Raw genomic sequence first — 26,226 nt, forward strand, 5'->3', positions numbered from 1 at the left:
GCAAGTCTGAAAAGCCGACCCTGCTGCACTAATTGGAAAATTGGTACCAGCTAGAAGCCTCAAATGAATTTGCGTTCTTCATGAAAGTTAAAGTAGACGTCCCAAGCTTTCCAACGGTTTAAGAACCGACTCAATCGGACATTTCTACAAACAGTTATGAAGTTTTGAAGATCGGAGCTAAAATCGCAAAGGCATGCTCGAATCGAGCTCTCCATGGCAAAGAACCATGCTCGATTCGAGCAAAACACTCTGAGTTCCAAACTTTCACGCTCGAATCGAGCATGAGGAGCCAAAAACCATGCTCGAATCGAGCATGGCTTAAGTTAAAGGGGAAAATCTGATTTTGTTTGCAACAAGGCTTGATTCTCATTGCTTCTTTGGGCCAAACACTATTGTAATGGATGTTTTTCTTTCCTTTTTTCTAAACATATATAAACCCTCTTATCTCCTTTTTAGGGTATGTGATAATTTGGTAGAGAATTGTTAGACATCTCATTATTGTAGCAACACTTTCTCTCTAACTTTGAAGTATTGTTCTTATTGTTCTTGCTTAAAGTAGTAAAGGATCTTCATAATTCTTAGTGTTCTTCAAACTAATTTCCAGATTTTGCTACTTTGAGAAACTTATTAAATACAAGTATTAGTCTTTTAATTGAAACTTCATTATCTTGTTCATGTGTTTAAGGTTCACTTATTACTCTAAGGTACTTAATCTTTACTCTATGCCTAATCTCTATTATTGCTTAATTAGTTATGCCATGATGATTAGTAGCTAAACCCCTTGTTTGGGGGTTGTTATGACTGTCATGCTTGATTAAATAGGTGATTAGGGTTAGGGTTTATGGGTGATGTTGGTTGTTGTGCTTCTTGAGGTTAATGCTTAGAATAGGTTGGCCTTTTATTCTTTGCTATGTGGTTTAATTAGGAGGACGAGAGTTAACTAATTAGACTATACCTAGGGGAGTACATGCTTTAGACCTAGATGCATTAGCATGATCTAGGGCTATCTTGGTTGTGGAGTTTGCTTGATTAGTTGGCTCGATTAACTCTATCGAAATCTATGAGCACGAGAGTGGATTAGATTTCGGAATTGTTAATCAAGTTTTGACTCCTTCACTTCCGGCTAGAGAGAGCGGAATTGGTTCCGTAGAATAGCTTGACCCGACCTAAGTTCCTATCACCTTGACCCGAACTACCTAGATATGACTTTTGCATGACTAGCAACCTCCAAGTGTTTTTACCCTTAGTTGAATCCTTATTGTTCAATCTTGTTTAATTTAGTTTAATTGCAAGTTTAGTAGTTGTTTACCTTTAGACTTTTGATACTTTGAAAACCATATTCATGTTTGCTAAACGAATTGAATAGCAACTAAAATCACTCTCATCGATAATCACTCTTGAATTCACTCCTTGTGGGTACGATAACTCGGACTTAGGTCCACTCTATTACGAGTTGGATTAATTCTCAACATTGTGTCTCCTCGACATGGACTCCTTCTCCAGCGAATTCTGGAAAGATTAATTTTGACGGGCGCTTTCATGCGGAGTCAGAATCTGGCGCTGGAGCTTGCGTAGCCAGAGATCAGTTTAGGAAGGTTGTTTATTCTCTCGCCGTTTCAGATTTGTGCGGTCTCGGTTTCAGTGCTCTTAGGGAAGCTGTTTCCCTTGCTATTAGAATGAGAATCTCTAGGCCTATCTTTGAAGGGGACGCTAAGAGCCTCATTGATGCTATGCCATCAGGAGCAATTGTTGACAAGGAATGTGAAGTGTTTCTCAACGATTATAGGTCCTTATGTAATAGACTCACTTCAGTTTCTTTTGCTTTTATCCGTAGATCTTGTAATTGGGTGGCACATTCCGCTGTCAAAAAAATCCCTTAGAGACTTTAATTTGTGTTCTAACTCTCTTGCCCAAATTAATTGACTTGAAACAGAAATGGTTTTATCTACTTAAATCACTCCACACGTTTTTGATTCACAACCACATTTGATTTTCTATTATACCGTTATTTTCTCATCTTTTTATAAACCTAATAGGTGGATTAGTTCAGATATGTGATTATCATATATTCTTTTAATACTGTTGCTTCTGCTCCTAATGTATATAACAGACGAGTCTGTTGTATTATGAAAAATACGTTATTATTGGCGAATTATTTTTTAGGGTAGTGTACATTCATGCCATAGATTTCTCTTCATCTTCTTTCTGTTTTAATGTGTTATGAACAACACCTTTGACATTGAATCAGTCATCAACAAAATTGATCAAACCCCACTTACACAACAAAATCAATCAATGAAATTAATCAACCTACACAAGTAAACACATTATGAATTTCTGTTCAAATTGCAGCAAATATGAGTCAAGAATCTTGATCGGGAGGAAGAAAAACATGAGCCGGACCGAGTCGAGTCGCGTTAACATAATCTTGAGGGCAATGGGCAGGTATACCAGGCATTACCAATCCAATTATTCTAAACACTCTCATGAACCAACCTTCGGTGTATTCATGTCCTTTGCTGCGATAAATAGTGAAGCTTCTAATTAACTCCATAAATGAATTTATCATCATGGGTATTGTTCGAAGTGGAGAGAAATAATTCTTGCTTGGTTCTTCTGGAACAACCTACATTTTTAAATTCAAAATAGTAATTAATTAAATTGTCAACTAAATTAATTATTTATCAATAAATTAGAGAAGTTAAAAAATTCATTAGTTGTACAAACAAATTATATAAAATTGTATATATTTAGACAATTAATACAATTTTTTTAGTGAGTAGTTGATAAACGTTGTACTTGAATTCCTCCCATAATTTTATGCAAGTAGCTATATGTTAATTTTGAAAGTGATTTTATAGCTAACTAGTTGAACCTATTGTATGTTAAGAGTTATTTATAATAATTTAATCCCATTATTACAATGGATTATTCTAAAGTACTTATGAACACTAGCTGTTAATATTGACATTTCACAATAGTTTCAACTATATAATATTTTAGATCAAACTATCTAAAGATACCTTAGTTAGGGTATATAATTCAAAAAAGTAACTTTCATTTCATTTTTAATGAAAAAATATTAAATTTAATGTTATATTAAATTATATTTCAAAACGATCTGATATATGAATTTCAATACATATTTAATTTTTTCAATTTTAACATCACTTTTAAATTTTAAAATTTTAAAATATTTACGTTTTGAAATTTGATTAATCGGTATTGATATGGAACGTTGAACTTCAAAAATAAAAGACATAGTGGTATGAATTTCGACATCCACGTCAGCACCTATTGGTCAAACTTTCAATCAATGAAAAAATTAAATTTATTTTAATATATAAAAATTATAAATTTACGATAAAATACAAAATATGTTAAAATTCATAATTTAATTTATATTTAAAATTTTAAAAAGAGAATTTTTAGACATACCTTTGCATGATAGTGCCTATTGTAGTAAACACAGGTCCCAAAATGCTTGAACATGAGAGCAGAATCATCATAAGGTAACCTAGGCACCATATCATTACTATAAACAAATCTGTAATAATTAATTTTATTTTCTTTTAACTTATTTTCCATATATACCCCAAAACTTTCATCTCCAACCCTAGGCTGCCCAAATGTATATACTCCTTCCAATCTTTCCAACAACATTTTCTCCTCATGAAGTGCTAAAACTGCAGGAAATAAAATTGCTAATGCCCCACCAAGACTATGTCCAGTCAAAATGAATTTTGCTTTTTCATTTTTGCACATTAAGTCCCTCAAAATTTCTCTAATTGCATAATAGGCCAATGGGGCCTTTCTACTATCATTTTGATTAATTTGTTCCTTAGGCCAACCCATGTTTTTTTGTAACCCTAAAGCTTTCATGAAACCTCCATGAATCCTTCCTACTCCTTTCACTTCATACCATGAAAGGTCAAAATCAGAACACCAAGCATCCGCATCAAACGGTTCCGTTCCTCTAAATGCTACAACAATTGTTTCGTGTTCTTCGGCTTTGTCGCGGAATATGAATGCCTGAGTTGTTGCTTTATCTTGATAATCTGCTTGATCCAAGTAGCATTCAATTTGATAATTAGTTATTGTAATATACAATTATGATGGAGTAATAATTAAATATTTTAAGCCCAATCAATTTCGGTCAATAATTATCTGTGTGGCCGACGGGTTCCTGGAAATCCAGCTTTTCCATGTAGGCAATTTACCGGCCACATAGACGATTATTAGCCGGATTTGATTAAGTACCCTCCAGTTGTTAGAAAATAAAATTTCAGTTATTAAAATATTAAAAAACAAATGTCAGTTTTCATATTGTAAATAAAATTTAACCCGGTTGATTAATTTTGAAAATTTTCATGAAAAGTAGTAAAATCTTAAATTAATTAAATAATTTTGCTTCTATAATACGCACCATTCCAGAAGTCATAAAATCCCAAAAACGCCATCTGCATATACAAAATTAGTAGTAAAATTTAATAAGTTAATTAGTAGATGAGACTATTTAAGATTCAAAATTAATAACAAGGTCTCGAGATTTAGATAAATAAAACCTAATAAGTCATCATTACCTACGTACGCAATAATAATAATCACTGGAAACTATAAATTGTTTTGACTTAAATACCAATTTGCCCCCTTGATTTATACACGATAGGAAATAAATATTAGAATTAAATTTTTATTAATTAGTCTACATTTTAATTTGATCAATTAACCTACATTTTTGGTCAACTAGCCCCCTGTATTATTTATAAAATAGATGAAAACTGATAAATTCAAAGGACTAATGGATAAAAAAAATTAATCTTAATATTAATTATCCTTATTATGTAGGAACGACAATGGGGCGGGGTAGGGGTGGGGAAGCTATCCCCATCCCCGTCCCCGCTTCTATAGGAAATCTCCATCCCCGTCCCCATTTATTTGATGGGGATTAATCCATCCCCTTTCCCGTGGATTTCCTATTCCCATGGGATCCCCGCATCTCCGTATAATTTCATTATAAATATTTTTATTTTTTTATGAAACATTCGAGAAAAAATATGAACTATTTAATATCAATAAAATATAAAAAATTATAAAATTAAATTATCTCAAAAATTAAAATATTTCAATAATTTTAAATATTAAAATAAAATAATCAAAATAAAATAAAAAGTCGTTTAAAGTTATTACTCAATATTCTAATAATTAAATAAAATTATTAAAAATTATGAATAATATATTAAAAATTATAATATAAATTATATAAAAATAGATCGGTCCCTATGAGGATGGTGATGGGGATCCCCATGGGGTGGGGACCATACTCCCATCCTCTCCTTATCCCAGTGGATGGAGAATAATCTTCCCTTATCCCCGTACCAATAAAGGCAATTGGTGGAAATTTCCCGTCTCATTAGGAGCGGGTTCCCGTGGGGATCGGAGAATTTTCCTCCCCGTTGATATCCCTACTATTGTGTGCAAGTTGAAAGGAAAAATTAATATCTAAGTCAAGTTATTTCTATATTGGTGTAAAAACTAATTTTGTTTTAATATATTAAAGCTAATTAAAAATGGATTAATATTTAATTATAGTACCTTCCAATAATCATTAACAATAGTTTCAATGTAAGCCTTGTTCTCATATGAAGCTTTAGAAGCCATCATAGAAAGAGCAGCATTGTATCTTCCATCTCCTCGTTTAATGTTTGTATCCAATTCAATCCTCTTATCAAAATTTCCAGTAAAAGAAATGAAATTTGCTGATGTTTTATCAGGAATTATCACCTTCCCTAAATGCAATTAACACATCTCATTAGTGCTAATCAACAAGAAAATCAAGATTAATTATAAGATAAATAAATACCCAATTTGATTAGTTTAACTTTTTAAAATGTTAAACTTTCAGATCTGAACAGTTATATTAATTTAGGGTAATTTTCACTAATAGTCCCTCAATTTTTATCTCTTTCCCACTATGGTCTCTAAACTTTAATATGCAACTCTATTACTTCTCAACTTCTATTTTTATCAGTATTTCTCTAAAAATCACTCCATTCCCGCCAAAAGTTATCGATGCATCGACTGATTGGTGTAATATAAGGCATACTACAAATAACTTTACTTAAATTTTTCTGATTCAAATAGAAATCTAACCGGCTGACATCTCATTTAATTTTGATATAAATAGAGCTACATCTACGTCATGGATAATACGAAATATAAGTTAACGAAGAATATAATTACAAAATAAAATTTAGGGACTACAAGAGTTAAAAGACGATAGTTAAGAGACTCAATAAACATAATATATGTAGGATAAGAACAATTGAGAGGAAGGTTGGGTCCTGAATAATGCATGACAAATTAAAATGGACCTACATCATATTCATAATTGCTGATTCCACTCTGTTTCTTGCTATGCATGCACTACTTTATTCGCTATCTCATTTTGTAGGGACAATTGCAATAAAATAGTCAAACTCTAATGAAAAATGTTAGAGATTGAGTTTCCTTTCAATAAAAAGTGACTCTTTCAAATTCTATCCCTTCTACCTAAAGAAACCATTGAATAAACTCTTAATTAATTTTATATAATTAAAGGAAGAGTGGTGGGGATATAGCTCAATAAAAAAACATGTAATCATTTCAAGAATGGTACTGCTTTGGTTTAAACTAAAGATTAGGTGGGTAATGCATATCTTTTTCATTTTTTTATATCTTTTTTATACATTAACAAAGCATAGGATAGGATGAACGGCCACCCCAACCATTAGGGGTGTGAAAAACCGAACCAAAACTGAAAAATCGAATCGAACCGACAAATTCGGTTCGGTTTGATTTGAGATTTTGACGAAATTTCGGTTGGTCGGTTTGGTTTTGAGTTAAAAATATTTTAAACAAGTTTCTATGTAAACAGAGCCGAAATGATCGAACCGAACCAAAATAACTGACCGAACCGATCGGTTCTGTTTAATTTGAAAAATTTTATTTTTCTAAAATTTCGATTCGGTTTGATTCAGTTTTTAAGAAAAATCAAAATTCGGTTCGGTTTGGTTCGAACCGAATGCACGCCCCTACCAACCATCTGATTCTTCCTTATACCTTTTTCTTTGCTATTAATCACATGGATAATTAATCTGCTTTTTCCATATCCTTCTCACTAATATTCTCTTATAAATTTATTTATTTTATTAATACTTTTTTTGATTCCGCCACCGTTAACCAAAAAGAATAAGCAATCAAAATCATATAATTCTGTGGCATTGTCAGAGATTCAGATATACTCCAGCTTGCACTAACATGGCTAATCTTCTCAAACAGATATACTCATATGTATGAATAAAAGAATAAATAAAGTTAGAAAATATTGATAATTATATCGCATAAAGATATAATGAGAAGCCTTTGATCTTATCAATCTCTAAGTGCTAATAGTAGTGAATTTAATGTATGGTCTAGACATTAGATAAAAGATTATGCATTCCTGTAGTATCTTAGCCAACTCATGTACACATATATAATTTTTAGGGTTAATTGTCATTATATTCTTGATTTTAAATACAAATTACTATTTCTTCTCTAAATTTTTAAAAATAACTATTTATTCCTCGATATTTTTTTTAACTGAACCCCCCGTCCCCTCCCTCTTTGCAAGGTGTTCGAGTTATGTAAAACGTAAAAACTAATAAGAAAATAACATTTTTCAATAATAAAAAAAGAAAATAGTAAGTCGAATCGAAATTTACGAGGATTATATTTATTGCAATTATTCATATAATTTACTATGTTATTAGAAATCAAAAGTTAGTTTTCTTTCCTTTTCTGTCTTTGCTTCTGCATAGAAATCATTCTATTAAACATGCAATTTAGATAACTATTTCCCAAGAAACTTCAAAAAAAATTCAAGAAAAGAAAAAACAAAATAAAAACTGACCTCTTAAGACATTGAACAAGAGCTTGAAAAAGTGTCCATTACTAGACAGCAGATTAAGCCACATCTCAGTCACTGAACCAACAAATGCCAATGGCTTTGAGAAAAATTGAAGCAATTTTTGAGCTACAATAGAAATAAATATGATCCACCGTCGCTGAAAATCGTCTTCTTTTGCCTCAGCACTATCAACAAATTGTCTTTTTTCAAGATCATTTGAAAATAAAATGTTAATAAGATCAAATAATTTTAATTCTTCTGGCTTCAGAATCATATAGCTACTTGAAAACCCTTTATCACACTCCATTTTTGAAGTTAAAAAAAAAAGCTTTTCTGTTTTGTTGTTCAGCTCTTGATTGAAATGTTTCTTATATTTATAGGGGGGAAAGTTTGTAATTCTTTAATTAATTATAATTTAATTAGTGGATTAATTATTATTATTATTGTTAATCAAGTGTAGGGAAAATGTGAATATAATACAATGATGGCTAGAAGTGGGATATGATATGAGCATATGAAATTTGACTTTATTTTTAATTTAATTAATTAAAAATAATACTAATTGTAAAATAAAAGTTCATTTTCACATGTTTATTATACAATTAATTTAGTGATGAATTACCTAATTGACTTGACTTGACTTGGCAGGATGGTGAAAAACACATAGTTAAATATCTCAAGGATGCTTCATAGTAACGCCACGGAAACTACCTAAAACATACCAAGTCATCACCAAAAGATTAATAAGTAGATTTCACAATAAATTTTTGTATATAGTAATTTTTAAGTTAATGGCCTACATTCCCTTAAAAAAAAACTCTTAATGACCTACTCCCTCCAGTCCGTTCCAATAAAATTGTCCACTATGAAAAATTCTTTTGTCCTAAAACTCTTGTCCACTTTCAAAAAGTAACTTTTACACTTTATATTATCCCTATTTAAAATCCACTAATGGGTTGATAAAAAAAATCCACTAATGAATAAATTAAAAATAAATTGCAAATGGACCATAACGATATAAAGAGAAAAGTAAGGAAAATTTTACAAAACTCATGAACAATGATTGCTTTTCTTAAACTGTGTGATAAAGGCAAAGTGAATAACTCTATTGGGACGGAAAGAGTATTTAATTCAAAAATTGCTCTCTTAAAATTGTTAGATGGAATTCAACTATTGATAATTTTAATTAAAAGTTTTTTTTGGTTTGCCTAATCCCCAAAAGTATCAAATTTTTGCGAGTTTGTTCAGTTATATTTGAACCTTTAAAAATCATTCCATTTAATCTGTTTTAACATATTTGTTACTTTTTTAGCCATTTTTTAAATCGAACCGAAATTTTGTCAACATGTAAACACATAACTGCCGACTTAGCGGATTGCTGACGTAGCAACACTTTTCATCCAGACTCCAGTCAAACCCAAATCAAACTCAATTTTTCAATTAAATTAATTAATTATTTTATTGTAAAATTCATATATATTTAAAAATAATTGAAATTTTATAATTAACTAATTAAAATTAATTAAAAATCCTTATTAATTTAATTATGCCTAAATTTATATCAAAAAAATTATTAAAACTAATCTAAAATTCTGTTTAATTTAATTTAATCAATTTATCTTGAGAATTCATACTTATTACGAAATAAATAAAAATAATTATTATATTAATTTATTGATCAGGAGGAAGAAAAATATGAGTCGAACCGAGTCGAGTCGAATTAACATAATTTTGAGGGCAATGGGCAGGTATACTAGGCATTATCAATCCAATTATCCTAAACATTATCATAAACCACCCTTCGATATACTCAGATCCTTTGTTGCGATAAATAGTGAAGCTTCTAATTAGCTCCATCACTGAGTTTATCATCATGGGCAATGCTCTAAATGGAGAGAAATAATTCTCGTTTGGTTCTTCTAAAACAACCTACATGTTGAAATTTAAATCGCAAATTAAAATATTCAACAAAATTAGTGAAATAAAAAATCTACAAGTCAATTAGTTTAACCAAATTAACTTTGTAAATAAAAAAAATGTTAAAACAACATATATATATATATATATATATATATATATGTATTAATTTTTTTATTTATAATCCAATTTTTTAAAAACTTTAATTTTAATTTACTTTGCATAATTGAATTTTAATTGGAGCTACTTTTTAAATAAAATTGACGACCACCTTATGTGACATCCACTTGGACACATATCATATTAGCATTTCAAATTGACGGTGATGGTTAGGATTTTCCATTAGGAGAGCCGCTGACAGTCGTATTAGAGCATCTATAATGGAAAGTGTTTAAAGCTCAATGTATTGATCACTTCCATTATAAGTGTTCAATATTTATTGAGTGGTTGATATGCACCGACCACTCAATAAGAGATCCATTTTTTTTGTTATTTCTTATTTTATTTTTTTAAATTATATTTAATATAATAAATAAAAATATAAGATTTTTATTAGTTTAATTTTTAAAGTCTAAAATGTGGTGGAAAATATATAACAAATATGAATTTAATAAATACTTGACGTGCATGGTTATCAGACTCAAAAATAGTCTAACAATTGTGGATGCTTTTAGGTTGGATATAAGTTTTTGTTAAGGTCATATATGCCTCTAATATTTGAGCCTATGCCCTCATTGTTTAAAAAATATATATATGCGCCAAATGTTTTTAAATGGGCACATTTAAATCCTCACACTTAACGCGTTTAGAAGTATATTTGATCCTTTTTCAAAAAACGTTACTGGCCTAAATAAATTCATTTGAAAATGTTGACAGCATATATGCACCTTTTTAAATCATGAGGGTATAGATAATCCTAACCAAACGTTAGGGGCATATATGACTTTTCTTCCATTTTTCTTGTGTTTCTAAATCTGAGTTTTTTTTTTTTTTTTTTGATTTGATTCAGCGGCTCGGTTAATGGAGGACAATCAACTATTAACAATTAAAATGTAAATTTTTTCATGTTGATCTTTTTAAGTATAAAACGATGACTTTTTTATGGTTTCATCCACAAAATGACCACAAGTGTACAAACTAAATAGTTATACTATACTTAAATATAAAAATTTATTAGAGACAAGTGAAATACTCCCTCCGTCCCATTTAGTAAATCTCATTGTTGTTTTCACACATATTAAGAATACATAAAACATAAATTTTTTTATTTTACCCTCATTGATTGTGTTTTAAAATTATGCATATCATTAATTGGCCTTATAAATGAGCTTTTGCTATTAATATAAGAAAAAGGGTAAAAATGAGAAATTATGCTAAAAAGGTACAATGGGACTTTTTAAGTGGGACATAAAAAAATGACAATGAGACTTCCTAAATGGAAAAGAGGGAGTAAAAATTAATAGTATAATAATTTTATGATGGGTTAGCCAATATTAAATGGGATCGGGATCCTCTCAAATTAATTAAACATGACCTATTATGTTTAATCAATCTACATTATTCATTACAAAATAAATAGTGTATATTAAAAGAGTGTAAAATATATTAAGTCAGTCTACATCATTCATTTTAGTAATAGATGGTAATCATGATATAAATTATTCGAATATGATAAATCATGTTCATCCAACTTAAGAGGATCATAATCCTATTAAATGACATTCCAAATAAAAATTTAGTATACGGAATTCATTACTAGATAAAAAGAGAGAAAGGGACACAAATTTATTGAACATGCCCGATTATATTAAACTAATTTATATATTTTATAATAGAATAAAAGATATGAACTAATTAAATTTAACTAATTTTTAAAAATTTCAATTATTTAAATTATAATAAAAAAATATAGATAGATTGAATATTATCACTTTTTACTTGAGAAAATTTTAATTGGAGAAACATACCTTGGCATGATAGTGCCTGTTATAATAGACACAAGTCCCAAAATGCTTGAACATGAGAGCAGAATTATCAAAAGGCAGCCTGGGAATCATATCATTACTATAAATAAATCTATAGTAATTAATTTTATTTTCTTTTAATTTATTTTTCATATATACCCCTAAACTTTCATCTCCAATTTTAGGCTGTCCAAATGTGTATACTCCTTCCAATCTCTCCAACAACATTTTCTCCTCATGAAGTGCTAATATTGCTGGAAATAAAATTGCTAACGCCCCACCAAGACTATGTCCAGTCAATATAATTTTGGCTTTTTCATTTTTGCGCATTAAGTCCCTCAAAATTTCCCTAATTGCATAATAAGCCAGTGGGGATTTTCTTCTATCATTTTGATTAATTTGTTCCTTAGGCCAACCAATGTTTTTTTGTAACCCTAAAGCTTTCATAAGACCTCCATGAATCCTTCCTAGTCCCTTAAATTCATACCATGAAATGTCAAAATCAGAGCACCAATTGTCTGCCTTAAATGATTCTGTTCCTCGAAATGCTACGACAATTGTGTCGTGTTCATCGGCTTTGTCGCGAAGTATGAATGCGTGAGTTGATGCTTTATCATGATAATCTGCTTGATCCCAGTAGCAATTAATTTGATAAGTTATTTACATATAGATATACAATTAGGATCGATCAATATTGAAATTTTTAAAGCATGAAAATAGTAAAAAATTTAAATAATTACGCACCATTCCAGAAGTCATAACATCTTAAAAACTCCATCAGCACATTTAAGATTAGGAAGACGTGATTCATCAAAAAAACAAAGATTAGGAAGATGTTAATAAGTTTAATTAGTAGAACTAAGATTCAAACATAAACAATATGTCATGGAGATATAATTAAATTAAGCCTAGTAAATCATCGTTGCACCATAATAGACAATAGAAAATATTTCGAATTAAATATCAATTTACCCCCTTATCTTGTATGCAATGGCCAATTAACTTTTTATATTAATTATTCTTCTAAACTTGTTAATGGTAATTTGTATCCATTAGCCAAAAAATCATCAATTATCCCAATTTTTATTTGTCAATTAGATGGGTTTTAAATGACAAAATATAGTTTTCTACGAATTACAGCTCGTTTGGCAAATATGCAATGATTTTTTTTTTAAATCAGTTTGGTCTGTCATTTTTTTGAGTGTTGCCTAATATATCCACATTTAATTTGTAGCTGATGGGACATAGTGACATATATGTTAAGTAGGATATGTTTCGTAAAATTGATAAATTTCATCTAATCAATAAAAAATAATGAATTTAAAGTATTAATTGATGAACAAATAAGAATATTAATGGTCCAAATATGTGCAAGTTCAGGACCAAATCAATAATTTAATGTATCTCTATAAATTGGTGTAAGAACTGAATTTTTTTAATATATTGGGCCAAATATGGAATAATATTTAACTATATGTACCTTCCAATAATTATTGACTATAGTTTCTAGGTAGGCCTAGTTCTCATATGAAGCTTTAGAAGCCATCATAGAGAGAGCAGCATTGTATCTTGTTGGAATATGCCTAGAATTCTAATTCCTATTTGTATTAGGACTCTATTATTGAAGTGTTTGGGAGAAGGATAACTTTGTTATCATTGGCTAATTAGGAAGTATAAATCCAATTAGGATTAATACTCCTAATGCCATATAGATTATTTACTCACTATATATAGCCTACCTTATTCACCTTTTAAAAGACACCAAAAACAGAACACACAATGTAGACATTGATGTGAATAAGGGGAAAAGGGGGCGTGTGTGATGTGAGGAATATAAGTTATTTCTTACCCTTTTGGGCTACTTCTTGTAGAGAGAGAAACACTTTGTGGGGTTTTCTTCTAAGGGCATATTTACTAGAGATGTTCTCTATTTGGTGATTCTCCACCAATTTTGTACTCCTTTTGATGATTAGTGGATGGCTCGAATCTTTCGCCCGTGGATGTACGCTTTAAAGCAGAACCACGTAAATCTCTTGTGTTATTTATTATTTTGCTATATTGTTATTTGTTGATCAAATCCATAATTAAATACCTACCAATGGTTTCGATTCCGCTGCGCATACCAATCCGGTCAAGAACCGGTCACGACAAAAGATTCAACAATCGGTATCAATGTTACAACAATTGGTATCGGAGCCAATTTGGTTTTTCAGATTTAATTTTGGATTATGATTATTATGGCAAAGTATTATTTGGAGGATTTCGCAAGACAAAATTACTTGACACAAGAAGATTATTTGGAGATAGAGAAGCCACCAAATTTGGAAGTGCCGAAAGTCGTCAATTGAAGACAGACTTGGATATTAAAATTCTTAAGGAGATTTTTGTGATGGAGATTAATATGCTACTTTAAACTACAAAGAAAAAGGTATGACTTTTCTAAACACACAACTATTTGAGGATTTTATAGAGCCTTTGTAAGATGAATGATTGGGGTAATCTCTTTATACTCTTATAAAATTCTATTAGTAATATAAAAATTGCTTTTAAGAGTTTGTTGAATGAAGAGTTCGTTTGGGCATAATCAGATTTTGATAAAATCATGATATTGCAAAAGAGATTTTGTTTTGAATAAGTAGCAATCTTAGACACAAGATGGATTACAACGTTTGTAATTTGGAATGACGTCACTATTGGATCACTCATAAGTCAATTTGTTTGGAGGTAATTAGATGAGGACTGAATGCTAGCGGTTACAGGCGAATCAGGTTAGAGAACCGGTCTACGCTTAAAATTGCAGCATACTTGTTTTTTTTTATCGGAAATTTATGCAGATTCATGTTGTTCATATCACATATGTGCCAATTTCGATTGGTTTTCCGACTACAACTAGTTGATAGTGGAGTGTAGTTATGGGTAACGGTCAATACATGCAGAATTTTGGGATTTTGGTTCAGTCAAGGACAAGATGCATAATGAGGCAGTTAGAACAATAATGTATGTTCAACATGATTTCTATATGCACATGTCTGGTATCTCAATATATAAAACTATGAGTTTTATGGGTTATTTGGCGATGAAGTGAGATTGGATGCTGCACTTGTGATGTATGCTCATTGGGTTGGTCGACTTATGAAGATTAAGGGATATGCTACGACCTCAACATTTGTTTTTTGATTTAATCATTATAGGCTACTAATGACGTTTGTTTCTGGTATCAGTTTTAAGACCAACAAAATTCGAAGCTTCGTGAAATTTTGATTGATACACCCGAAGATAGTAAATCTTCAGTCATTTTGGTTTCAGCAAGTTCAAGACGTTCTTGAAGCTTGTATGGTCCTCCTCAAAGAACCTCTTTTGGAATAAGTTCAGTTTGGACTTAAATGGAGAAGGTGGAGCACAACAGTAATCACAGTTTATTGGAGAATTCAAGTCAAGGTGGAGATTGTTGGAATATGCCTAGAATTCTAATTCCTATTTGTATTAGGACTCTATTATTGAAGTGTTTGGGAGAAGGATAACTTTGTTATCATTGGCTAATTAGGAAGTATAAATCCAATTAGGATTAATACTCCTAATGCCATATAGATTATTTACTCACTATATATAGCCTACCTTATTCACCTTTTAGAAGACACCAAAAGCCGAACACACAATGTAGACATTGATGTGAATAAGGGGAAAAGGGGGTGTGTGTGATGTGAGGAATATAAGTTATTTCTTACCCTTTTGGGCTACTTCTTGTAGAGAGAGAAACACTTTGTGGGGTTTTCTTCTAAGGGCATATTTACTAGAGATGTTCTCTATTTGGTGATTCTCCACCAATTTTGTACTCCTTTTGATGATTAGTGGATGGCTCAAATCTTTCGCCCGTGGATGTACGCTTTAAAGCAGAACCACGTAAATCTCTTGTGTTATTTATTATTTTTCTATATTGTTATTTGTTGATCAAATCCATAATTAAATACCTACCAATGGTTTCGATTCCGCTGCGCATACCAATCCGGTCAAGAACCGGTCACGACAATTGGTACCAAAGATTCAACAATCGGTATCAATGTTACAACAATTGGTATCGGAGCCAATTTGGTTTTTCAGATTTAATTTTGGATTATGATTATTATGGCAAAGTATTATTTGGAGGATTTCGCAAGACGAAATTACTTGACACAAGAAGATTATTTGGAGATAGAGAAGCCACCAAATTTGGAAGTGCCGAAAGTCGTCAATTGAAGACAGATTTGGATATTAAAATTCTTAAGGAGATTTTTGTGATGGAGATTAATATGCTACTTTAAACTACAAAGAAAAAGGTATGACTTTTCTAAACACACAACTATTTGAGGATTTTATAGAGCCTTTGTAAGATGAATGATTGGGGTAATCTCTTTATACTCTCATAAAATTCTATTAGTAATATAAAAATTGCTTTTAAGAGTTTGTTGAATGAAGAGTTCGTTTGGGCATAATCAGATTTTGATAAAATCATGATATTGCAAAAGAGATTTTATTTTGAATAAGTAGCAATCTTAGACACAAGATGGATTACAACGTTTGTAATTTGGAATGGCGTCACTATTGGATCACTCATAAGTCAATTTGTTTGGAGGTAATTAGATGAGGACTGAATGCTAGCGGTTACAGGCGAATCAGGTTAGAGAACCGGTCTACGCTTAAAATTGCAGCATACTTGTTTATTTTTATCGGAAATTTATGCAGATTCAGGTTGTTCATATCACATATGTGCCAATTTCGATTGGTTTTCCGACTACAACTAGTTGATAGTGGAGTGTAGTTATGGGTAACGGTCAATACATGCAGTAAAAGCTTGTTTTCTGCTCAAGTCTTGACTAGAATGTTCTTGTATTTATAAGGAGAAAATGATTGAATTTTTTAATTAATTCAATTAATTAATATAAATTTATTAGGCTAATTTACTAAAGTGAAGGGGAAAAGAAAAATGAAGATAGGACAACGATGGCTGACTTAAGTGGCAATTCATCTCTTTATTCATAAACGATGATCAATTAACACAATTTTAATTCCATGGTTAATTTAGTCCTAAACTTTTTCTTACCAATTGACTTCATTTTTACGCCTGATTCGGTGCGTGTTGTTCACCTCCACTCTTATGCTAAAATGAGCAAATTGATTAAGAAAATTATAACTAATTTAACCGTAAAATTCAAATATATATTAATTGTCCGTCGTTTTTAGTTGAGAGGATAAATTATCACATAAATCAATTAATGGGGAGAAGAGGAAAATGATACCTCAACTAAGATGTTGTTGAGGAGAAAACTTTAATCTCCTCGAGTCCTGAATTTTTTTAAAAGTTGATACATAGAAGCTCTTGCCATTAACTCTTAATTAGTGATGTTGTTCAAATTATTAAGTATTAACTACTTCCAACATTTCATTTTAAAAATCACATTCTACAATAACATTAATTAATATATTTTTATTAATTTTATTTTTATTAATGATAGTAGAATTTTTTTGTAAAATTTAAGAATGATAAAAAAAATTAAATGTAACATTATTTTAAAAGTAAAAATAAAATTTTATAAATGAAATGTTCCAAAATAAAAAAATGAGATTTCTAGAAAGAAATTGAATGAGTAATTAATAATTTACTACTCCATAAAAATAGACTGATACTATTTTGGGCGGACCAACTTATAAACTTGTTTCCATTTTTAAAAATCAGTTAACTAGAAAGGTATTTAAAATATTCTCAATTGAATTAATATAGTCAACTAAATTAAATTAAATATGTCTTTAAAATTATAATAATAATAATAATAATAATAATAATAATAATAAATCATTTTTAATAATGTCAATATTAGAGATAATCTCATATGTATTTTATGTGTCATTTTGAATTATTATTTAATAAAAATTAATTGAAAAAATTAATTCTTATTTAATAAGAATATTACACATAGTTAGTATAATTAACTACATAAATTAATTTTTTTAATATGTATATAAGTTAAATAAATCTATTTTTATGATGGAAGGATTTATTGACATGCAAAAAAATTTAATAATTATATTTTGTTAATTGTTTATTTAGTTATTTAATCAATAAATCCATGTTGATCTCATAGCGTCTCTATCATCCTAATTCCTACCTCCATCAACTAATTCCCTATGCCACCAACCAACAACTTTAAATATCCGTCATCATCTTCTTCATTATTTCCGTCTGCATTTTATTTTATTACCTACGGTGGCAGCTATATATGAACAAGATGCAACTATTAATATATTCTTTTATGTTACTCCCTCCGTCCCACTCTAATTGATAAAATATGGAGTTTTTGGTGTCCCATTCTAATTGACAAAACTAACTTAACTATAATTTTTTTCTTTAACTTTCCATCTTTACCCTCATTTAAATTTAAACTTTTTATGGAAAAATGGTGAATATTTAATGAGAATTTGACTAACATACTAATAGTATTAATTAGCTCCATTATCAATAGAGGGGTATAGAAGTAACTATCTATGTCATTTATTAGTTTGTATTGGTTATTGTAATTTAGTTATTTTTTACGATTGGAGATTGACTATGTTTTGATGGCGTTTTTACATTCTTTTTATTTCACTCTTTGCTGGCCTGTGTAATTTACGGACGCTCCAAATTTTAAATTTATTTTTATATTTAAAAATTAGTTAATAAAACACTTTCAATTGAACTATTTTAGTCAACTAAATTATATTGTGCATGTGATTTTAATAACAACAATAATTAACAACTTTTGATAATTTTTATATTAAAATTATATGTATTTCACAGGTATTTTAAATTATCATCTAATAAAATATATTAAAAAAATGCATTAATTATTTATTAAGTATACACCATTCTTCACACTATTAGTATTGTTTAAGAAAGATTTTGTATTCGAAAAAAGTGATTTGTTAACTCCAAGGCGTGGGTGAGTTGGTAAGGCATGCATTCTCCTGACTTAACTGAGGTCGCGGATTCGAACCTATGAGTATGCAGCCGTTTTTTAGAGGCAGTCTATCTCCCGCAAGGGACCTACACTACTCGGGTGGGTATTAGTTTAAATGTGGAAGGTTTAAAGGTGCCGTTTCATAGTTCAGATCCGTTTAAAAATTTTTATGGACCATGTACTGAAAAAGGTGATTTGTTGCATTGTTGGAGATACCCTTATGCAGCTTATATTTACCTACCTCAGTTTATATAAGTAATCTTTAAGTATTCTTCTTTTGGTTGGTTCTTTATATGAACATTAACAGAAAATAAACTCCTACGTATAGCATGATCAACCTTCCCAATTTTTAAGTCTCCTAATTCCCAACTGCTAAGCTACACCAATGCTATATTTAGAAATAGGATTATGAAATTTAACTAATTAACAACAAAAAATGGATCAAATTAAAGGCAAAGTATGTGTAACTGGAGCTTCTGGTTATTTAGCTTCCTGGCTAATTAAGAGACTTCTTTTATCAGGATATCATGTCATTGGTACCGTAAGAGATCCAGGTTTGTCTTCTTGCTTCGTAAACAAATAAAAGAAACAAAAATATTGATGCATATAAGTATTTTTGCTTTTATCCGTAAAGCGATGGATTTCATGTATGCCGTCACAAAATTTCTACAGAAGCTGGTGTTATTCGAGCAATCCGACGTTTTAGTCCACTCAGCCGATGTTTATTCATTCATTTGACATATACACATAGCTAGTTTCATATGATTTTAAAAATAGAGTTACTAAATAAATTTTAAATTAAATCAATCACGACTATATTCATTTACGAAAGGATAAAAACTGCATAGCGTAATTTAATACTCTGCATAATGTGGATAGGAAATGAGAAGAAATTGGCACATCTATGGAAGCTAGAAGGAGCAAAAGAGAGACTGAAATTGGTGAAAGCTGATTTAATGGAAATAGGCAGTTTTGATGAACCAATCTATGGCTGCCAAGGTGTATTCCACACTGCCTCTCCTGTGGTCAAACCCACATCTGATCCAAAGGCATGATTTTGATTATCTATATAGTTCTCAAATTTATTGCTGCTAATATTGTGACGGATTTATGATGGATTTTTTAAAGTTTATAACAAACTCTGTCGCAGAAATTTTATGACTGCAATTTCTATCACAAATCCGTCGCAGAATTTTATAATGGAAATTTCGATACAAATTTAGCAGTTACAGCTTAACAGTTTTCTTTAGTCTCATTCATTACCAATTAGATTTTTGATGTTGTGCAGGCAGAAATCTTGAAACCTGCTGTTGAAGGAACTCTGAATGTGTTGCGTTCGTGTAAGAAAAATCCATATCTAAAGCGAGTGGTGCTTACATCGTCGTCATCTACTGTAAGAGCTAGAGATGATTTTGATCCTCAAGTACCTCTTGATGAGTCATCTTGGAGCTCTGTTGAACTTTGTGAAACACTTCAGGTAAACTAGATTCTTAAGACTCCGTTTAATACTTGAGAATCGAACTCGACTAAATTATCTGTATAAAAATAAAAATATTATTGTAATTATACAAAACTATAAATGACAAAATATATAAATTAACCATTCGTCAAAAAAAAGTAAATTAACTAAAGTACAATTAAACTTGCGAGTCTGTTGAGCCGGGTTTAAAATATTTAAATATGACTATATTTCATTTGTGCAGTGATGGGGGATGGCCTTGCCCCCCCCCCCCCCGTTTTTCATGGTCCTCTTAATATAGAATTTTTAGTTCCGTCACTGCATTTATGTTTCTAATCTTTCTCTGCAAATGAAGATATGGTACGTTTTATCGAAAACGTTAGCTGAAAAAGCAGCATGGGAGTTCTGCAACAAGAATAGGATTGATTTGATAACTATTCTTCCTTCGTTCGTAATTGGACCTAGTTTGCCACCTGAGTTATGTTCTACTGCTTCTGATGTTCTTGGCTTGCTTAAAGGTACTTAAATTTACTCCCGTACCAAAAAAAATTAGCAATAAGTACTATCAATTTTCTGATGTTAGGTTAAAATTACTGTTTTTGTGCATCTTTTAAATCTTAATCTTTATGTCTTTTATCAAATGCGACTTAGACTACAAGCATGATTGACTTTCGTCACACTAATCCTTTTTCAAAATTGGCCGCATTTTGAAAATTTATTCGCAACTGATAAAGGACTCAAATGTTTTAATTTAAAAGCGGGATGCAAAAGTTTTATCATAATTGCAATAAACTTTTTAATTGAGTCAATTATATATAAAATGATAAATTATACCAACGATGTCTGGATTTTTTAAAATATACTATTTGAGTGTCTAAATTTTTATTTATTTTAAATTAATGTCTCAACTTTTCAAAAGTCAAATGAGTGTTTTTAGTCAGTTTGCGGTTATCAGACTACTAACAAAACCAAAACTTATTTTTAAATTTGATGATATAACTTCTTCATTTACAATATAATATACAAATTCATCATAATCTTAGATATATAAGTTCATTTTTCCATTAAAATGCCATGCAAACTGTGATTTTTTTTTTTAAATGCATGAGTAAATAATAATTTTGATTAATTTCAAGAATCAATAGTAATTATCTCAAAATGTTATGATTGTTTTAATTATTGTCAAATCAATTGATTCCACTTATCTCAAACAAAACAGGAGAAACAGAAAAATTCCAATGGCATGGAAGAATGGGATATGTGCACATAGATGATGTAGCCCTTTGTCACATTCTTGTTTATGAGCACAAAAATGCACATGGACGATACCTCTGTAGCTCAACTGTACTTGACAATGATGAACTAGTTTCATTTTTATCAACTCGTTATCCGTCTCTTTCTGTACCAGAGAGATTTGACCAATTCGATAGACCGTACTACGATTTCAACACATCGAAGGTGAAGAGCCTAGGATTCAAGTTCGAGTCGATCCAGAAAATGTTCGATGATTGTGTTTCGTCGCTCGTCGAGCAAGGTCATCTTCCTTTGTTCAAGTTAAGCTAATTGACAAATTGGAGGATGAAGATCTTAATTTGTTATTGTCTAGATTGTGGTGCTACATATATTTATGCAGCTACTTTGTTGTGAACTTTTTAATGCTGTAATAATCCTAAGAAATGTGGTTTGAAAAAGTCTAAATAAAATTTTTATATTCACAAGAGACTCATTTAAACTTGATTAAATTCGCGAATCTCAATAAATAATACTCAAGCTCGTCTAGAACTCATATTGATTTTATTTATTCGAGTCGATTTCGATTAACTCATGACCAACCCTACTCGTTTACACTCCTAATCTTATCAACGATTGCTACAATTTTAACCAACTAAATTAGTAGTACTTGACATGAGCCCAAGATGCTGTTCCACCTAGATGTTAATTAGTTGTATGCCATCCTACTTTCATAGCCCAAAATTCGTTTCTCTTTCCTTTTGGAGCCCAAAACCTATTCTTAGGTTTAAACAAAGCCCAAAAACTAAAACAATTTGATTTTTGATTTTTTTTTGGTGAAATTTTAAAATGTTAATTCTATATCATTGGAACTAAAGAAGTACAAAATTAGTCATAACGTTTACTTCAAAAATTTAACAAACTTCTTTTGAATTTTTATTTCAAATACTTTCTTAAAATTTGAAAATCAATTTAATTAAGCCTCTTGTGAAATGATGTTAACAATTTTCATCACCGACATTCACTAGGGATGTAATTAAAAAAAATGTTAACATAACGTTTTACATAAGACATAATTGAGTTGTTTTCATTATTTTTAGTGTGTATTTATAAATCAAATAAAAATGAAAATAAATTAAAATGTGTCCCCAAAATAAACAGTAGAGGTATTATTTACACCGTGTTTTCTTTAAAAATAATATTACGTCGAGATTTATGTGATCAAATACGAAAACTAGTTGAAGGGATAATCTAAATATAGACTGTTAAAGTTTTTTCGGGTTTGATTTTTGTATTATTAAACCATTAACAAGATGCGAGAGTGCTATAAAAATGGACTAATAAAGTTAGCAAGAATGTAAAATATAATTTATCGTAATTCTGAGTAAAATAGCCATTGCAAAGGCGATGAGTATTAGAGAAGCCTTTAATTGGTTGAAAGGGATTTCGAATTTAATTATAGAGTCGAACGTCATGGAGTTGATTTTGAAAATTAAAAATCCAAATCTCATTGAGGCAGATATTCTAATTGGTGATTGCGCGTATCTCGCCAAAACAGTTTAGTAATGATATTTATATTTTAATGAGACGATCTGCGAATTAGACAGCATATGTTTTTGTCCAGAATGTCTGTTCAATTTCAGGTCATTAGAAGTGATTTTGTCACTTTTCTAAATTACTCAAAAATATAACTGTTTTAGATTATTAATAAAATTTTATTTGATTCTAAAAAAAAAAAGTAGAATAGCCATTGGTTTATGTTCTTTCTATCAGACTATAAAAATCAATTCTCACAATCAAACAAATTAACATAAAAACAATTCGAAAAGAGACAAGTAGTGATAGATGAAGAAAAAGTTGAGAATGAAAATATAGTTTAATTGAACAGAAAAACCAAAACACAATATTCATTATATTATATTAAATTTAAACTATATAATAATTTGTCGGATGTGAAGATGAAAATTCATCACACCTTCCACAAATAGACATTGGAAAAAAAAACGAAGTTTAATTAAGGGAAGAGAAACAAAATAAAATAATCACAACCTCTGCCAAGATCTAATCCAACCAACCAATCAACCAACCTTTTATTGTCCTTATTCACATCATCTTTTAATTTCTACAATTCTTTTTATGTTTTTTAAACATATAATATGAACATTTGAATATGAACATACATAAATATTTACATACCAATCAGCATTTATAGTTTGCACCTCCCTATATTTATTATTTAGTTCATCCTTTTCCTTCTATTTTGTCTTTTATGGTAATAACATAAGTGCAAAGAGTAATACTATAGATAGTCTAAATACATTGTGAGAATTGAAGAATTATAAGTTCTTTCTACACACTTGAAGACTTGGCCAAGTTGGCTAAGCTCTAATGATATGTGTATGAGGTTGAGGGTTCGACCCTCAACACTCACGAGCAGTGTGCCTATCTAAAAAATATCTAACATTAATTCCCGCTAACCCCCACTAACAATTAGAGTAGACTATCTTTGACAAAAAAAAAAGTTCTTCCTACCATTATTCATCAATATTAGTGAGATTTATTGTTTTCAGATTGGAAGTATATGACAGAACAAGTGCTTTTAGGACATGTTTGGTATTCACAAAAATGAAAATGGAATAAAATTTTAGCAAAGGGTGATTCAAATTTTTGAATTTATAAAACCGGCTCATCAGTGACGAACTCAGACCATTATTTTAAGTAGGGCACAATTTCTTAAAAAAACTAAATTTAATACTAAAAAAATATACACTAAAAATTATATTCCATCCGGTCCATAATTTTAGTCGCATCTGAAAAAATTTCTTGGTCCATAGTATTAGACAATTAGTCACTTTAGCATATCAAAAAAATATTAATTGCTACATTTCTAAATTTGCCCTCTATTAATTTATTGAAAAAATGCATTAACACAAATAAAAATAATAGTAGTAAATGTCAAAAAAAAATCAAGATAGAATTAATTTAATAAAAGTGTTTACAAATTAAGACATAATAATTATTTTTTAGTTTTTGTCTCAAAGTAAAATGCGACTAATATTATAGATCGGAGGGAATACTAATCAAAAATTTAAGGTAAAATATTTTTATATAAAATATTTTTTTTAAAAAAACTAAAGGTTATTTTTTAAATTTTTTTTGAGAGAGGCCCCAGGCCCTACCTTGACTCCGTCGTTGAGGCTCATATAAATTAAATTTAATGTATTATGATAATTTATTGTATAATTTTTAAAACAAAGTTTATTACATCCACTCTTTAATTTCCAGATCGCGTATATTGCAATCCTAAATATCTCATATGTTTGTGTTTCAAGTATTATAAAAACACATAAATTAATATCATTAACTTTATTTTAATAAATTATATAATAAATAATCAAAAATAAGCAATAAATATGATTAGAGAATAAAATATCTTAAATTGCAATAAAGAATAATAATCTTCAAAAAATATGATAAAACTTCATTAATAATAATAATCTCCAATTTTATTCGAGAACAGTAAAACTAAAAAGTTAAAAAATTCTCTAAATAGTTAAAAGTGGTAAAAAGGAGGCTAGCTCCATATATCTGTATATATATATGGATGTCCAAAAAGAAAATAAAAATTACTCCAAATCTCAGTCTAATATTAGGAGTACATAAGCATCTAAATGGCCCCAAATTAACAAATCAGCTCAGACTCATAAAATAGGTATGGTTCGATCGAACCAGTTGGAGCTCGAACTAGGCATCTCAATTAAATTTCTGTTTCTTTTGAAGCAACAGTTCAATCGAATTGGCTCTGGTTCGATCGAACTAGAGTCTTTTCAATTGGACCGATTTTAATTTCTCCCCGATGCTTGATTCGCTTTACTCTGCTTTCGCTCAATGCTCTAAAATACTCTTAAAATACACCGATTAAGTTCCAAATGCTCCGCCATCGTTTCTATAAAGCTTATACATAAAATAAGGCATCGAATATCTAAAATGTGCAATAAAATCGTGATAACAGAACCAAATACTCTTAGAAAATAGGAGTAATTTTACTCTTATCATTAAGTTCAACTTTCCTTATAGTACGATATTTGAACTTCACAGTTTATATTACTTTAGCAATTACGTGCATTAGCGGATTTTGCCCAACAGTCGGTCATTTCTACTTACTTATTCCTCGTTCTATTCATATTTTTTCAGTGAGACTCTAATGTGAAATTCTTCTATCACTATAAGAAATACTAAAATTAGCAGCAAACATTTTTGCTGCTAATACTGTTAAAATTGTTACTATTAACATATAACAACAAAAAAAATTGTGGCATGCTGCTGCTAATAAAACGTTACCCTATGTAATTGGTAACAAAATTTGCTGTAAAATGCTGCTATAACTTAACTAATGGCAACAACTTTCAATATTAATGCTGTAAAAAAAAATTTAGCAGCAAAAAAAAATTAGTTGCAAAAAGCAGAATTTCTTGTAGTGTATATTGGACTATTCAACTTCATTCGAAATTCGATCGACTTCAACTCGTGTCATTATGGATTGGCTCTGTTTAGCACTGGAATTTTTATCTGGATTTCATTTTATTTTGTCCAGCCAAAATCAGACTCTTATAACAATTGTTTGAACTAGAAGGAGTGCAATGTATATCTAGAAAAACTATATTTATAATTTCAAAAAGAGAACAACAATCGTGAATCAGACATTTCAATCAACTTAAACTTAGGATAATAAGTTAATCAATTCTTTTCATTTTTATA

The 26,226-nt window shown here is 29.8% G+C and overlaps 2 protein-coding genes and 1 pseudogene across 2 annotated transcripts; 1 reads left to right on the top strand and 2 right to left on the bottom strand.

Moving 5' to 3' along the window:
* Positions 1-2,249: 2,249 nt before the first annotated feature.
* LOC126654516 (triacylglycerol lipase OBL1-like) lies at positions 2,250-8,251 on the bottom strand. Its single transcript, XM_050348402.2, has 5 exons — positions 7,934-8,251; positions 5,596-5,789; positions 4,427-4,460; positions 3,439-4,058; positions 2,250-2,626 (listed from the first exon to the last, which is right to left on the bottom strand). The coding sequence occupies exons 1-5, from the start codon at positions 8,235-8,237 to the stop codon at positions 2,363-2,365; spliced, it is 1,416 nt and encodes a 471-aa protein (XP_050204359.1). The 5' UTR covers positions 8,238-8,251; the 3' UTR covers positions 2,250-2,362.
* A 1,350-nt stretch (positions 8,252-9,601) lies between these two features.
* Positions 9,602-13,375, bottom strand: LOC126656657 (triacylglycerol lipase OBL1-like; annotated as a pseudogene).
* Positions 13,376-19,134: 5,759 nt separating this feature from the next.
* LOC126654866 (tetraketide alpha-pyrone reductase 1) lies at positions 19,135-21,958 on the top strand. The gene is made up of 5 exons (XM_050348864.2): positions 19,135-19,333; positions 19,659-19,828; positions 20,068-20,256; positions 20,594-20,756; positions 21,458-21,958. Exons 1-5 carry the CDS (start codon positions 19,216-19,218, stop codon positions 21,799-21,801), a joined length of 984 nt encoding a protein of 327 aa, XP_050204821.1. The 5' UTR covers positions 19,135-19,215; the 3' UTR covers positions 21,802-21,958.
* The last annotated feature ends 4,268 nt before the right edge of the window (positions 21,959-26,226 follow it).

Source organism: Mercurialis annua, linkage group LG7, assembly GCF_937616625.2.
Source record: "Mercurialis annua linkage group LG7, ddMerAnnu1.2, whole genome shotgun sequence".
Classification (NCBI taxonomy): Eukaryota; Viridiplantae; Streptophyta; class Magnoliopsida; order Malpighiales; family Euphorbiaceae; genus Mercurialis; species Mercurialis annua.